Here is a 15,612-nt window from a genome sequence, read left to right as displayed (position 1 = left end):
CAGCTGTTTGTGCTGCTATCCTTTACCCTAGAAATTAATGCCTTCAGTTGGGAAATGGACAGTCTACTTGTTTCAGGCCAATCAAATAGTCTTGACAGACTGGACTGTTACCATGTCAACTTCACTACTCGGGCTTAGACACTGTGTTAGCATACCATTAGAAGTTGTGGGTAAGTACAGAGGAAGAAAGCTTTTGTTTTTGTGACAGGAGACCATTCTGATGCTGTGAAGTTGATTTGGAAGGGAGCTGTGGGTTTGGGGGACCAGAACAAACAAATCTCTTAATGGTGCATAAGAAGAATAGGGCCTGTTACCACTGTGGTGTAACACCCCCTGCTACATAATAACAGGTGCTAGTGGTGGGTGCTTTTCCCAGGCACAGTGACTTTCGGATGGTTAATGAAAGTCATTACTCATTTGCAAGACAGAGTAAGAGAGTAAAAAGCACCATAAAAACCCAATTCAATTCAGGGTAATCTTGGCACATGCCTTATCCCACTTGGTGTATTTCCAAAAGAAACAGGCCCATTAAATTCAGGAGGGACAGCTTGATCCTTGTTAAAGCCATAAATCGGTGCTGTTCAGTCTCCAGTTCTACTCAGTGTCTTTACCAAGAGCCAAGGGTGAAAAAGAACTTATCCCACCGTTCTTGAGTGTGTCTTTCTCTGTGAACAAGACGTTTGAACAGACTGGTCCCTTGCTTTCGAGACAACTGCTGCCTTGGGCACTCTCCACAATAGACACAAAAAGTCTCCATGCAGACTTTGTCAAATCTCAACTTCTACCTGCTAGAAAACCTATTAGTGTTCTTTGAGATTGTTTGCTTGTAATAGACTATTCTGTATCCTAGACTGGCTTTCAACTCAGCACCCTAGCTTGGGATAACCTTGAACCCTTGTTCCTTCTACTTCTATCTCCCAAGTGCTACGATTATAAATTTGTATCACCACACCCAGTCTATGCAGTAGTTAAGGATGGAATGAATGACCTCACACATGTTCAGCAAGGACTCCACCAAGTAAGGTCTATCTCTTGCCGTCTCAATGAAATTTACTTCCTAAAATCATATTTAAAAAGAAACTACAAATAGTGGGGTATCTTCAGTGATACACATTAAGAAAATCCCTGGAAATACAAAAGTTTATTAACATATCCCTCTGTCAAAGGTTACTGAGCACATAGTCTAGATTTGAGATTCCCCATCTCAAAATAATCTTAGTGCAGTATCAATTCTCATTGAAAAATAATCCCAGTGCAATAAGAAAGGGCTGAGGGATATCATTCACGAGTTCCCTGCTGTGCTAGATACTTAAAAATATGTCTTTACAAATGTCTGCAGTCTATACTATAGTTTAATAATCTATCAAGAAGAGTTTGTGGTTTGATCTGTAAATTGTATCAGTAGCTTTAGACTCTGAAACACTGTATGCCTACTATAGTAACTTGAATTAGATTAAGTTTAGCTATAGTTTGTATTTCAGTGAAAAGTCTTCTCTGAAATATCCTTTTGCTTCCAAGTTCTTCTTTATGAATGTTTGGGAGGAGTGTGGCTGTGTGTTCAGGTGTGTATGAACATGTATGCGTGAAGGACAAAGGACAATGTCCCATGTGATCTTCAGAGATGCCAGTCATCTCCTTTGAGACAAGGTCTTTTACTGGGCTCAACAATTAGGCTACCCATGGCCAGTGATTGCTAAGGATCTCCTATCCTTGCCATCTTCAAGCAGAGATTGCAAGTAGTCAATCAATATTATACCCAACACTTCTAACATAGCTTCAGAGGTCAAACTCAGGATGTAGAGTTGTAAGGCAGGCATTTTATTTAGTAAACCAACCCCTTAGCCTCGTTTTCTGAATTAATGTGCAAGTTCAGGGCCAATGAGACATAAAATTTTTAAAAATGAATCAAGACGGTAGAAACCCACTCCTGAGATGCCTTTTCCCTTTACACCGCTGGGTTGCAATGCACTCACACTCCTGCACTCCTGTTCACAGTGGGCTTAGAAGAGAAAAAGAGAAAGGTGTTAGCAGCCATTTCACAGACCACTGCAAAGAGTACTGACCAGCACTGCATACTCAGAAGTTGAAACCAGTGTAGGAAACAGACATGAATAACCTGCCCAGTCTATGGCAGAGATGAACATTTTCTGATTGGTTTCAGCATACAATTTTGTTTTGACTTTATGTGATTTATATATACATATTAATGTAAATTCAAAGGGAGAGACAGAAATTTAGAAAGATTGATAGATGGGAAGACAGATGGGTGGACAGATAGATGGACGACAGATGGATAGAGGGAAGGGAGGATAGGGAGGGAGGGAGGGAGGAGAGAGAGAGAGAGAGAGAGAGAGAGAGAGAGAGAGAGAGAGATTGCAGATTGAGTGTTTTATCCTTTGAAATTCCAAAAAGATAGTTCAGGACCAGGGATAATACTGGAGAACTGAGACCTGGGGCTGCCCTGGAGTGAACTACAACTGCTTAAAGATGGCCAAGGCCCATGTAAGATAGAGCTTAGGAGATTACCGACTGGACAGAGTCCTCGTAGCTCAAGCCTGAGGACCTGAGTTGGATTCCCCACACCCTCACAATGTAGTTTTTAACCCCAGTACTGAGGAGACAGAGACAGGAGGGTCCTGGGAACTCACTGGCCAGCCAGCCCAGCCAAGAAAGGTGACCTCTAGGTTCACTGAGCAGTTCTATCTCAGGAACTAAGGTTGATGGTGGTTTAGGAAGATGCTGACATCAACTTCCAGCATCCACTGCAAGTACAAAACCACATTTATGTTTATCCTCTCACGTGCACACACACATACGCATACACCACACACACACTCTTTCTCAAGTCGTGATCCTTGGAAATTAGCAGTTGCCTGGGAAATAAGGAACTTTGAACTGAAAGTGCGTGTCAATGGAAAAATACATATGAAAATGCAGCAGGTCTGAGGAAAGCTTCCTCACTGCCACAGAGCCTCTATAAATTTTACCCCAATATGTGAAGTGTTTTAAATCACTGTCACAAAACACACTGTGTTGGCCAACTCAACTCTTTCAAATGTCCCATGAAAGGCTCTGTATTTTTTTCTTGCTAAGTATAGCCAGTTCTCTTGATGGGGCTTTCCAAAAAGAACATTTACCTCACCAATTTCCTTAAGCATTTAAGGTGTTTGTTTGTTTGTCTGTTTTTCTTTTAATCCAGAAAACTGGATGAATAAAATGTGTCTATGATGTTCATATTTTGATGTTTCTAATATTTGGAAAATCATCCAAAAATATTGATGTCTATTTTAAGAAGCCCATTAGCAGTTTTGAAAACATAGATGAAAACTTGGTTAAGTCTGCTTTACAGGGGTGGGGCATCTAGTGGGAGGCCAGGAGGTTGATAGGACAGTTGCTACTGACATTACTATTTGCAGGATCACATTAGTATAAAGGTTTCACGGTGGCCCCTCACCCTTCTAGGAGCCCACCCCCCAAGATAATCCTAAGTATGGACCAGCCTTTTCATTCATTTACATGAATGCTTATAGAAAGACTAGGGGTTCCTTTCATTGTGACTTTCATTTTCTGTTTTATAATACTTTCTTCAGGGGAAGAGCCCCATTTTTCTCACTTTGTGATCTAGTCTGGTGTGGAGCAAATGCGTCATCTCTATAATAACACATTGCTTCACCCTCTAGCACTTAGTTTATTTTCTTTTCACTAGTGGGGACATGCTTCTCGGCAGATACGCAGCTTCTCTTGAGTCCAGGATTTCAACCGTTTGATTATTTGCATAGTTTCTTCAGGTGTGCCCATTTTTACCACAGTGTATCTCTCATAGTTCAATTGTTCTATCCCAGTAAGACTGATCCTGCTTCCCTCTGTAGAGGCAAAGAAGCTCAGAGCCAAGCAATTAGTTCTGACATGAGATCTGTGCTTCACTGACAACAAAGACAGCCTGCAATAGTTTGGTTCCTAGCAGGTTGCCAAAGTTTGCAATCTGACCTAAGTAGGACTCACAGACTCAGCAGACTCAGCTCAAGCTTTGCGGATCATTGTCATAACACTATACCGAGTAAGCAGCCCTTTCCAGTGTGGAAAAGATCAAGTCTACATGAACGTCTCTCCCGTCCCTGTCGGTACAAGCAGCTTGAATTACTCAGGGAGCTGTCAGGTAGTTTAGGGTCTCCTCACTTTATTTCCAATCTGGAAATAATCACCGTGTGGTTCTGTGGCTTCATACCAACTTCCTTGAGTCTGTATGGGACCTCATTGGAAGGACCATGTGATGTCATGTGATACCAGCGCTTCAGTGACAGCTAAAAATTGAAACTGAAGCAGTCACAGGAAAGAAGCAAGATGATACACACGATGCTTAACTCTGTTTTGTTCTGTCTTGTTGTTTTCTTTCCCACAGCAGGAAAAGCCCAGGCTTTTGGAGCCTTTGGATTATGAAACTGTCATTGAAGAACTTGAAAAGACTTACCGGGATGATGCTCTTCAGGACCTTCTGTTCTTCCCCAGTGATGACTTCTCAGTAAGTGGCCTCATGTCCTTCTTCTTTCCTATGGCTACTCTGTCTCCCATCATTGCAGAAGAACACTCTTTGAAGGAGCCAATGTGACGCTCAACAGTGGACACAAGGAACCGAAGCAAAAACACATGGACTTCTGAGTCCAGTTAGCGCTGCTCAGATTTCCATCAATGTCCAAGGCTCTTCTTCGGCCAGAAGAAAGTGTACAAAAGAGGCAATTATTTAAAACCACCATGAATCTTGATTCAGGAGATGGTGAGACTTAGGCTCAAAACAGGAACATCTTTGTGGAATGATTTACAATATAAGATATGTTCCTCTTGGGACAGGACACTTGAGATGCTCCTGAAGTTAGTAGAGAGAATAAGTGAGTGAAAAAAAGAGACATAGCCCATTGAGTGTAGAGTTTACCATGTAAGCATAAGGACATGAATCTGTTTCCCCAGAACCTACATAAAGATGTCTGGTACATAACACATACCCAGTGCTGGGGAGATAGAAACGGGAAGATTCGAGGAGCTGGATGCCCAGCCTAATTCATCAGTCAGCTTCAAGTCATCGAGATAGACCCAGAGAGAAGGAAAGGAAATTGATATTGAAGATAAGGATGATAATGTTGTAGGTGATGAACACTAGTATGCCCCGAGTATTCAGTTATACTGCTTGTACTCATCTGGACCATCGGAACACTGTCAGTAAATGGATATTCAGACAGAAGTTGCCCTGGGCAGTTGGTAACCTTTCCCAGTTTGTTCCTGATAGAAAGGTAGTCTCAGACCTCTCAGACTTTAATAGTGTGAAGGAGACGGCAGCTGGAGGGTAATCCTGAAGGGTAGGCTGTGCCCTTGTGTTTCTCTCTCAGGGAGTAGGGCCTAGTTTCCACAATTTACTAAGATGGCTTCAGCATCCTCTCTCACCCCTGGGGACAGATACAGCTTCTGGCTTCACGGGAGGTTTTTTTGTTTTTGTTTTGTTGTTTGTTTGTTTGTTGGACTTAGGAAAAAGAAGTTACAGGAAAATGATAGGCCTACAGATACAGTTAAATTGGTAGAGGGTTTGCCTGAAATGCTTGAGGACCTGTGTCTGCTAGAATGCAAAAAGGAAGACAGGAGATGGAATTAGGACTTTTCTGGTCCAAGTATGGATAACACTGGAAGAAAGGAAGCAGATGCAGGCATGAGAAGAATAATTAATTCTTCCAGTCTGATTTGCAATGTTTAAAATGGCTTCCACTTAGTGTTGGCACATCCTGAGAGAGGTTTATCTCTGTAGATCTCATTTCTGTGGTTGGACTGGGACTTGAACTGCAACAAGAAGTTAAACTACCTTCTTCCTCTTCTTCTTTTTTTAATTCCACATCCTTATTTTGATCCTTTAGCCTGGAGATAAATGAACCCAAAAACCTTTCTGTCAGATAACATCAAAATTCATAAATCTTGGAGCGTCTTTTCTCCTACCTCTACCATTCAGAAATATGTCAGGTACCACTTTCAGAGCTTCTCCAGCACACAGAGAGGGTGGGGATGCACAGCGGGACTCCATGTTGCTCTGAATTTGAACTCCACTCTTGTCATCTGTTCACCCTCAGTTAAACATTGTTTCTGAGTTTTTTTTCTTCCTTTGCCGTCCTTGTCAGTATAAATGGAGCCTTTCATTGTATATTCCCCCACTCCAATTAGTCCACAGGAATATTTTATCATGTGCCTGCTCAAATCCCATGTGTGGTTCCTTATGCCTTCATAATGACGGTATAAGGCCAACTAGGTGGATCACTGAGGAAAGAGGATTGCAGCCAAGTCTAAGGATCCTAGTTTGATTCCCAGAATATACACAGTGGAAGGAAAGAACGCTTTCCCACAGGGAGTCTTCTGATCTCCTACCCCAGCCTACTTCATCCCCACAGCCACTTACAAGCCCACCAACGTCAAAGACCAGCACTATTCCTACCCTACTGTTTCCTCGCAAATCCCTAACTATATTCTTTACGTATTCAATAAGTATGGGATATAAAATACTGAATATTTTTCTAATATTTTGTTCTGAATTAAGAGACAGCAATGATTGAATGAAAATGTCTTGGTTCTAAGGACCCGGGGCATCTTACTGATATGTGAGGAAAAGATGATAAAACTGATCAACAAATTAATTAAGAAAATAAAGATTTTTTTAAGGTAAAAATAGGGCAATGGGATGGAAACTGTCTCAGGAAGAACTGAGTTAGACTAGGTAATTGGTCAGCCACTCCGATTGGTGACATTCAAGCTGAGCTCTGATTACTCCAGGAGAAGCAGATACACTAAAAGCCAAGAAGTGACCATTTTATGCTCTTAGCAGGGTAGGAAGAAAGTTATGATAGCTCTCAGGTCAGATGACTAAGACAGCATAAGGAATGGTCTGAGACAAAATTGCCCAGGGATGAGACAAAGCTTTTGCATATTTTTCTAAATGCAAGCAGCAAGTCACTGGCCTGTTCCTAGAATAAATGACCAGAGTTTCCTATTAACAACACATGTAGCTTCCTTGTGGACAACATGTAATGGGGTTTAGAAATAGCCACAGGCCAGCTTGGAGAAAAGCACCCAGTTAGTACACTCAAGAGATATACAATGGCCCCTAATCTTATTGTCAGAAAATGGCATTTCCTAATGACTGAATTTTCATTTGTATTAAGTAATTGATAATAAGCAGTATCGAACACCATATTAGTATAAAATTGCCAGGGATTTTAGTCATTGTCTGACAAGCTTTTCTTACTCTTTCTTGGTCCGTACTCTTTCTTGTCTTATGCATTTTGACTTAGAACTCTAGATCCCATGGGACGTATGCTGCCTATTTTTGTATGTCCCATGAGCTAAGAATTGTTGATTTAAATAGTTGAAGGGGGAAAAAATCTTGTTGGTAACAAATGAAAACAATGTGACATGCACGTCGTGGTATCCATGAGCCAAGTTTTACTCAAGCACTTGAGCCGGTTTATTTGATCATTGCCAGTGCTTTCATGCTGCAAAGAAAGGGCTCTACACAGTTGCAGAAGTTTCAGTTGGACATCCAGCACTGTCTTAGTTTAATTTCTGTTGTCATCATAAGACATCCTGACCAAAAGCATCCTAGTGGAAGAAAGGGCTTACAATTCCAGGATTGTCCATTGCCATGAGGACATCATGGCAGGAACTTAAAGCACAGCATCTACAGCCAAGAGCTGAGAATAAATGCCTGGGCTCTCCCTTGCAGCTAGCATCTACACTCAACTAGTCTTCTTCACTCTAGTACAGTTTAGGATCCAGCTCATGAAAGGACATTGCCTGCAATGGACTCAGTCTTTATATATTGATTAATAGCAATCAAAATAGGACCCCATAGACATCCCACAGGACCACCTTGATCTAGATCATTCCCCATTAAGAATCTTCCCGAAGGATTCTATATTGTGTCACATTGACACAATACCTAACCATCACAGACTCTAAAAAACATCTTCTGATCCTGTACATACAGTGTGCTTGCATGTGCACACACCTCCCCTGCCCCTGCCCCATGCATGCATGCAAAATACACATAAATCACCCTGATAAAATATAATGATATTTGTTCCAAACAGTTCTTTTATGCTTTATATGGAGTACACATATTCCCTGGCATCATCTGCCCCATTTGCAGCCTCTCTCATGGGAATGTTGCCCACCACAAAAAACCAACGTACAATGCTCCTAGAAAGAGTGTCTTTTCCTTGACTCTGCTAGAGCCTCGGGAGTCTCTGCGGTGTGTCTGGACAGTTTTCACCCAGCGGAGCAGAACTGACAATAATAAAGTGAGCAGACTAATCCTAACGGATGGAGTATGCAGGATCTTATAACTCCCACCTGTCCTTCCAAGCTTCAGTAACCAGGACGCTCGCTCTTCAGATGAGAAGACCCGGCTCACTCCTGTTCCTATGGTTCCAAGCACCCACACTTCCTGCCGACGTGATTCATCACTTGCTTTGTTTAATCAATATTTATTCAGCACCCACGGTGCAGAATATAGAGCAATACTTCCAAGAGGAGTGAGACAGACAAGGGAAGCAGGAGTCTTAAGCTTTACCAACTCGTGCCCTAATATGGATAACCAGAAAGGCTGTTGATAATGCTTGTGGTTAAATACCAAGAAACAGCAACTGTGTCTGGCATTTGATCCCCCCAAAAGAAAACATTTGTCTTGCCATGCAGTGTTCTTATACTGCAAGCATGAACTTTTTGCCTCTTCACTCTGATGGCGTGAGGTCCTGCCATCATTTCTTGCCTAGCTTCCCAGAATGACTTCCGGCAGGTCTTTTCGCTTTCTTTGTGGACGTACTGATTCATTCACATTCAACTCACGAGAAGCCTTCAGAGTCACAAGCATACAGCCTCATGCCTCTACGGAGAGTCTTCCCCCATGAAACCCCACCCTCTGCTCTTCCCACTGCCACTAACTCCTGATGCTCCCCAGGCTCCTGTCTCCCAGCCTGGTCACTGGATCACCATACAGAGAGCACCAGACTTTCATTCAGTTCTCACACTTAGCAAACACTTCACCTCTGTGGGACTTGACTTTCTTATCCACCAGGCCCCTGAGATTCATCTGTGACTTGGCTGTAAATGTGACCTCTGTAAAGAAGACTTGTTGATCTCCAGCCTTCTCTCCTCCTGCATCAGATTTTATTTCCATCACAACACCTGCTGTTTCACTGACGAGCACCCGTTACTACTTGAAAACATTTCCACTTTTCTTTCCTTGCTTCCTTGCTTTTCCCTTTGTGGTTCTGGAATGCAAACCAGGCCTCCATCAACATACAGCAGGCACTCGACCACTGAGCTGCACCATCACTTTCAATTTTCTTTGTATTGCCTTCCTAGCACCCGCTTCTCACCACCCTACAGCTCCACAGCCTAAACAGATCTTCTTCCCTTCTCATTGTAAGCAACCAATGTAGCACTTGGCACAGAGCAAGGGCAGTGATACATTTAGGGACTGGAAAAAGGGTTCGGTGGTTAAGGTGCTTGCCTCATAAGCATGAGGACCCGAGTTTGGATACCAGCAAGCCAAGGAAATTTCAGAAGGGCATGGTGGTCTGCTGGCAAATGTAGCCTTAGCTGAATAAGACAAGACTAGCTAGATTGCTGAATTCTGGGCTTCAAGGACTACTGTAGAGGAGCAGTGGGAAAACAATTCCTTATATCAGCCTTTGGCCTTCACATGCATATACAGATATGCAAAACATGCAAATACACATACATGTACCACACCCACACATGAAAAATAAAGAAAGACGAAAAACATAAATAACAAAATAAATTTCATGAATCTTGTTTCAGAAGCCATCAGGTTGTTATTTTAGGAAATAACTTTGATTCTTTGAAATCCTTTGGAATCAAAGGTCATTCAGGAAGTAAAAGTCTTGAGTTAAAAAGGAATAGGATCATTGCCTCAGCTCAATGATGAGAAAATGAAGGTTAAGAAATTCTCCTCTTGGACATAAATCATCATAACGCCTTAAAAGAAAGACGCTGAAAAGCTCGATCCTCTCCTCTCTAGAGACCTCTCTGTCTAGGAGAGTGCCTGGTACACAGTTGACATCAGCAAAGCTAGCTTCCTCCTTCAGACACTTTAATGTACTAATTTTGAATGATTTCTGTTACCAGGGAAGGAAGAAATTAGTTCATCTCCATAGATCCAATGCCCAACACACTCTATCACTCGTGGGCATTCAAAAGAGTCTGTCAAACTGAGCTAAAGCGCTCTTCTTCATCTTGGTGTACTGGGCAGAAATTATTCGTCTGCCATGTGGATTCAGGGACCAGACAACATAAACTTCTGCACCACATCCATCATTATCTTGTGCTGTAAAAACCAGTATACACACATGAATTAAATATCCGTGTATGCAAAGACATGTACAGCTTCATCACTGATTTTGTTATGTTGATCTTATCTGTACATTTTGAAGTTGGTAGTCCTAGAAACAGACCAAAAATAGAGTTGGTCATCAATGTGTGACTCAGTAAAGTAGTTTAAGGGATGTAGTGGGGGAAGGGGAAGCTGAAGAAGACTTTCAAGGACACAAAGAACAATGCGTGATGACTCACAGTAGAAATGAAGGTGACAGAGCCATAGATGACTTTCTGGCTGGGCTGAAGGTGCAGAAGCTAGGGATAGAATCACTTAAACAATGGAGTTCAGATATTTAAAAATGAGGAACACTACAGTCTGCACCTTTGCCAGTGCTGCCTATTTAGACACTGCTCTATTGAAGTTCAACTTCAAGAACTACCTTTGGTGAGCTCTGCATATATAGTCAGAATGCCAATATGAGCAGGAGACAGTGCTCGCACTTAAATAGCTGGACTTTCCACCACCAGAAGAGCCACATTCAAAATTATAGTTCTGTGCAGTCTATGCAGTGGGTCAAGTAGCCTGTCGAATAAGTCACCACATTTCCTCAAAGTCCATCTTCTTAGGAAGCGTTCAGATTAGTGTTCTAGGACACTCAAGTTCATCTTGTAGTTGTCATTGGCGACTGCCAGAACTGAATGACACATTTCATCATGTGTCAAGGCTCACAGTTTTTCATAGTATATTTTTAGCAATTGAAAACAACTGGTATTTGGGGACTTCCAGACTTTACCACATGGGCCCTTCTAGGAGAGGAAGTTCAAAGACCTTGCTATGGTTAAAGTTACAAAGCAAAAAGGTCATGAGTTTTCTTTTCATTTGAAACACAATATTTTACAGGAATCAAGATTCTTTTAAATCTGTGGCTTTTGAATAGGAAAAGCAAACTTTAAATGGCTCATAATATCTGTGTAAAGACATTGCAATTGTGATTTAAAAGCTAAGTAATAGCTTGTGTTCAATTAGATTCTTTCTGACTTATAACATCCCTCTCATTCTAATGGAAAGGCCCCTGACCAGTGATACAAGCATCTGAAGACAAAATTCAACCATAAGCACCTTGACTTTCACTCTTTGTTTCCTTCTAAATAATATGCTGCTACATGCCAGATGCTTGGAAAAGAACTGGGGCCTCCAAGCAGGAGTAAACATTAAGTCCTCCAATCTCCCTGTGAATGATGCCATCAAAAAGTCAATGTAGTGTTATTTAGCAGCAAACAATGACATTATGTTATTTCCAGGAAAATGCATGTAACTGGACATCACCATCAGTCTTACAAAGACAACTATTGTATGCTTTCTCTCATATTAAATCCTGAGAGGAAAGATGTGAAATAAAAAGGGAACTATGGGGTATTTAGAAGGGAATGGGAGAGAACCAAAAGGGGAAATAGTGAGGTTGAAAATGATCAAAGTATATTGTACACATAAATGGAGTTGTAATGAGGTCTCTTTGAATAATTAATACATATTAATTTAAAAGGATAACAAATGAAAATAACAAAATTAGGGTAGTGATGCAATTGTAGCTCTTGGTTTTAAAGAATGTATGTAGAAGCCCTCTCTGTGTTTCATTGTACCCAGAATGCATGTCCACATGAAGCTTTATACATACATGTTCACAGAAACATAGCCCCCAAATGGAAACAATCCAAATGTCTACCAACTGAAAACTAAAAAGAGTTTGGCATATTCAATAATAATAAGGAATGGCATATGTATACATGCTACAATTCGGATGAACTTCTAATGTGTCATGCTATGCCAGTCACAGAAGATGACTGTTTCAAGAATATTTTCCCTGGGGAGATGAAGTAACATCACTCCCTCCTCATAAGACCCAAGGACAAATGAAAGTCCGATTTCCCTTGGAGTCATTGAGCCTATTGGGTTTCATTACGGACCACGAGCGAGAAGGTTTGGTAAGAGCATAGGTGACCCAAAAGCTACTGAACTGGAAAGTCTCCACTCAGCATAGAGGATGGCTTCTCCATGGCCACATAGATGGAGCACCCCTCATTATCTCCTCCACCTATATACTCTAGTGTGTCTGTAAAACCTTTAGGCCATATGCAATTAGGACTGAAGTACGTACAAATCACTGGAAGGACTGGCTGGACACTTGGGTAAGGGTCTAGTGACTCTTCTTATGTTCTCATCACATGAGAGAAGGCCCAGCCATTAGTGACTCGCTCCAATAGACGCAGCTAATCTGATGAATATAAGACTCTTTTGTTCAGAAAGAGTAGGTTCTGTGCCAACCATATATATATATATATATATATATATATATATATATATATATATGATTCCACTTAAATGGAACTTGAGGGATAGGAAGCAGATTAGTGCTTGGTACTTCTCAGGTACTGAGGAAAGGGGAATCTGTTCAGACTGCTAGGAAAGATGATTTCTTGAGCCGTGATGAAGACATGCTACATGTAAATAGAGATGATGGTTGCATAACTCTGAGGGTGCTCAGAGTCCACAGGAATTTGCCCTTCAAAGTGATATGTTCTATGATAGATTGATTTATCTAAATAATACTCTGTTTAAAGGAGGTTGTTCTAGGTTACAAGGTTAGGGGAGGTGTAGATAGTCATAGAATAACAATGTATCATTAAAACACACATATGTCCAAGTGCCTTAAGGGGAATAAATTAAAACTTCCGAAGGAATTATGTAGAGTATGAAAACATTAATGGCATTTCATTTATTTAATTTTGTGTATTTTGGTGTTTTGTCTACATGTATGTTTGTGCATCACATATATGCAGTGTCTAGAAGAGGACATCATATCCCCTGAAACTGGAGATACAGACCATTGTGAGCTGTTATAGGGATGCTTGGAATAGAATCTGGGGCCTCTGGAAGAGCAGCCAGTGCTCTTAATCACTGAGCCATCTCTGCAGTCCCTGACTGCATTACTCGTTGCAATTTATTCCCAAAGCAGATTTTTATGACACCTGCTATATTAGTCACCAAAAAATGGAAAGTCACTTATGGAAGGAAGTGTATCTTGGCTTACAGTTTGAGGGTACAGTCCATGGTGGGGAAGTCCTGGCCGCATGAGCTTGAGGCCAGCAGGTCACACTGCATTCACAGTCAGGAAGCACAGGGAGATGAATGCCAGTGCTCAGCTTGCTTCCCCCTTTCTATTCACTCCAGGAACCCCAGCCCATCAGAAGGTGCCACCCTTACTTAAGGTGATGTCCCTTCCTCAATTAAACTGATCTAGATAATCCTTCACAGGTCAGGTAGGCCTAGAGGCCAATGCATCTAGAGAAACCCTCACAGATGTACAGAGACTTGTAAATCCTATGAAGTTGATGGTCCAGATTAACCCACACACCTGCTTATACACACTAAGAACACTCATTTAAAATGAATGGATTAATCAATCAACTGTGTGGTCTTGGGATTTAAAATGTCCGATGTCTTACCTTTCTGTATGACACAATAAATTTTAGCATTTAAGAAAGAGATGAGCTTTGGGTGAACCATAGTTAGCTCTCGTTTGTTTGTTTGTTTGTTTGTTTGTTTGTTTGTTTTGTGGGTTTTTTTAAAGGAACTGGTACCTATTTGAAATCTGAAATCTACAGAGCATAGGTTAAGGATTTCTTGAATGGAGATAGAGAAATACAAAGAGCCTCCATAAGCCCCACACCAGTATGGAAAAGGGGGTGTGGACTGCACTGTAGGAAAAGGCACAGATAGTCAGCCAGGGTCGGCAGGCTACTGTGTCAGCACAGGGCTCTTCTGAGGCCATCACAGCCAGCATGCTTCTTCCTCAGATTCCCGTATGATGGGCTTAGCTGGAAGCCCTGGATCTAACTGATCAAGGGAGCCTGCTGGTGCCCCACATGCCTGTATGCTGACGAAATGCTTGTTTCTGTCCCTGCTCACATCTTTCCTTAGGCAGAATGTGCAATCGTGCGATTCTCAAAAAAAAAAAAAATGCTCAAAAAGACAGAAATGGCAACTACCCAAATCTGACCGTGCTATACAAGCATCAGATTATTGTAGATACTCCAGTAAGTCTGCAGTAACTCAAGTAAAAGTCATTGTTAAAGAAAAGAATGTTTCATCCTTACTTCCCTAGGGAGTGGAAGATGCCCCTTGAGTCTAGAACAGTGGCTCTCTATCCTGCATAACAGATATTTACATTGTGATTACTAACAGTGGCAAAAAAAGAAGCAGTTATGAAGCAGCAACAAAATAATTTTATGACTAGAGGCAACCGCAACATGAGGAACTGTATCAAAGGGTCACAGCACTGGTCTAGAAGTTGAATCACAGCAAAAGGTGAAAGAGCTTCGTCAGTGCTTCGCTGGTCTGAGGGTAAAAGACCTGGACCCTTACTGACTGACTTAAGTACGGTAATGACTAAGTTGTCACGCTGCACCTTGCTGGATCACGACTGCACTACTTATGGATGGTTCCTCACAGTTTATGCAACCTATCTTCTATGGTTTTGTCAGAACTAGAAGACACTCCCTGTAAAGCACAGTGAAGTTATTAAAAAGACATTTTTCACATAGTTAGCAATAAATGAGAAAAAAACCACAATCGTGGTGTTACTTTCTGAATGTGGTAAAAAGCATTGCTAAAGCAAGTATATGTGGTAAATGTGTCTTCTCCAATAACTCTCAACATTGATGCCTTAACCTCCTAAACAATGTGGCCTTTCCTTTTCAGGTCACAATTAAGCCAGGACAGATCTTAAGCATGAGCTACTTGTTCACTGTGGAGCTGCTCACATCTGTTAGGACTTATGGATTTCCTTAACTGGCCATCTTTTCTGTCCTTGCTTTAAACAGCTGCGACCTACTATAGGGACTGACATAGGAACCCTTCTCAGCCCTGCAATAGTAAAACAATCCACCCCAGACTTTAGCAGTGGCATTTAATCAACTAAGAAATGGCCTCTGTGCACTCAGGCTGAAGTCTAATCCGGCTGCTGCAACAAAACCACAAAGACTACTCGGTGCAGCATAGAAGGAACTAGAAAGTCACCAGGGCTACAGTCAAAGACACTGAATACTGTGGGCCTAAAACTGCAAACACAGGCTTGAGGCCATCAGTTCAAAGGAGCTTTCCTTTCCAAGTGCCTAACAATAATACAGCCCTTATAAAACTCTTGCCACCAGATGAGGAGCTCGGCCGAGTGCCAGTGCTGTCTGAGA

The 15,612-nt window shown here is 41.6% G+C and overlaps 1 protein-coding gene across 49 annotated transcripts in view; it reads left to right on the top strand.

Moving 5' to 3' along the window:
• Dock10 (dedicator of cytokinesis 10) overlaps positions 1-15,612 on the top strand; it is a 257,968-nt gene that overhangs the window by 106,996 nt on the left and 135,360 nt on the right. For 37 of the 49 annotated variants that reach the window (XR_015628577.1, XR_015628576.1, XR_015628575.1 and 34 more), the window contains exon 2: positions 4,400-4,519. Coding sequence is in view for 41 of the 49 variants with exons in the window: in XM_087565508.1 (XP_087421634.1) it covers positions 4,400-4,519 (120 nt within the window). In the remaining 8 variants the exon portion in view is untranslated. The remainder of the gene's footprint in view (positions 1-4,399; positions 4,520-15,612) is intronic. The other 12 variants (XM_087565510.1, XM_087565522.1, XM_087565504.1 and 9 more) reach the window with 1 other exon arrangement.

The sequence above is a fragment of the Rattus norvegicus genome, chromosome 9 (genome assembly GCF_021556685.1).
Source record: "Rattus norvegicus strain SHRSP/BbbUtx chromosome 9, alternate assembly SHRSP_T2T, whole genome shotgun sequence".
NCBI classification, from domain to species: Eukaryota; Metazoa; Chordata; class Mammalia; order Rodentia; family Muridae; genus Rattus; species Rattus norvegicus.
This window is presented reverse-complemented; position numbering and strand designations above follow the sequence as displayed.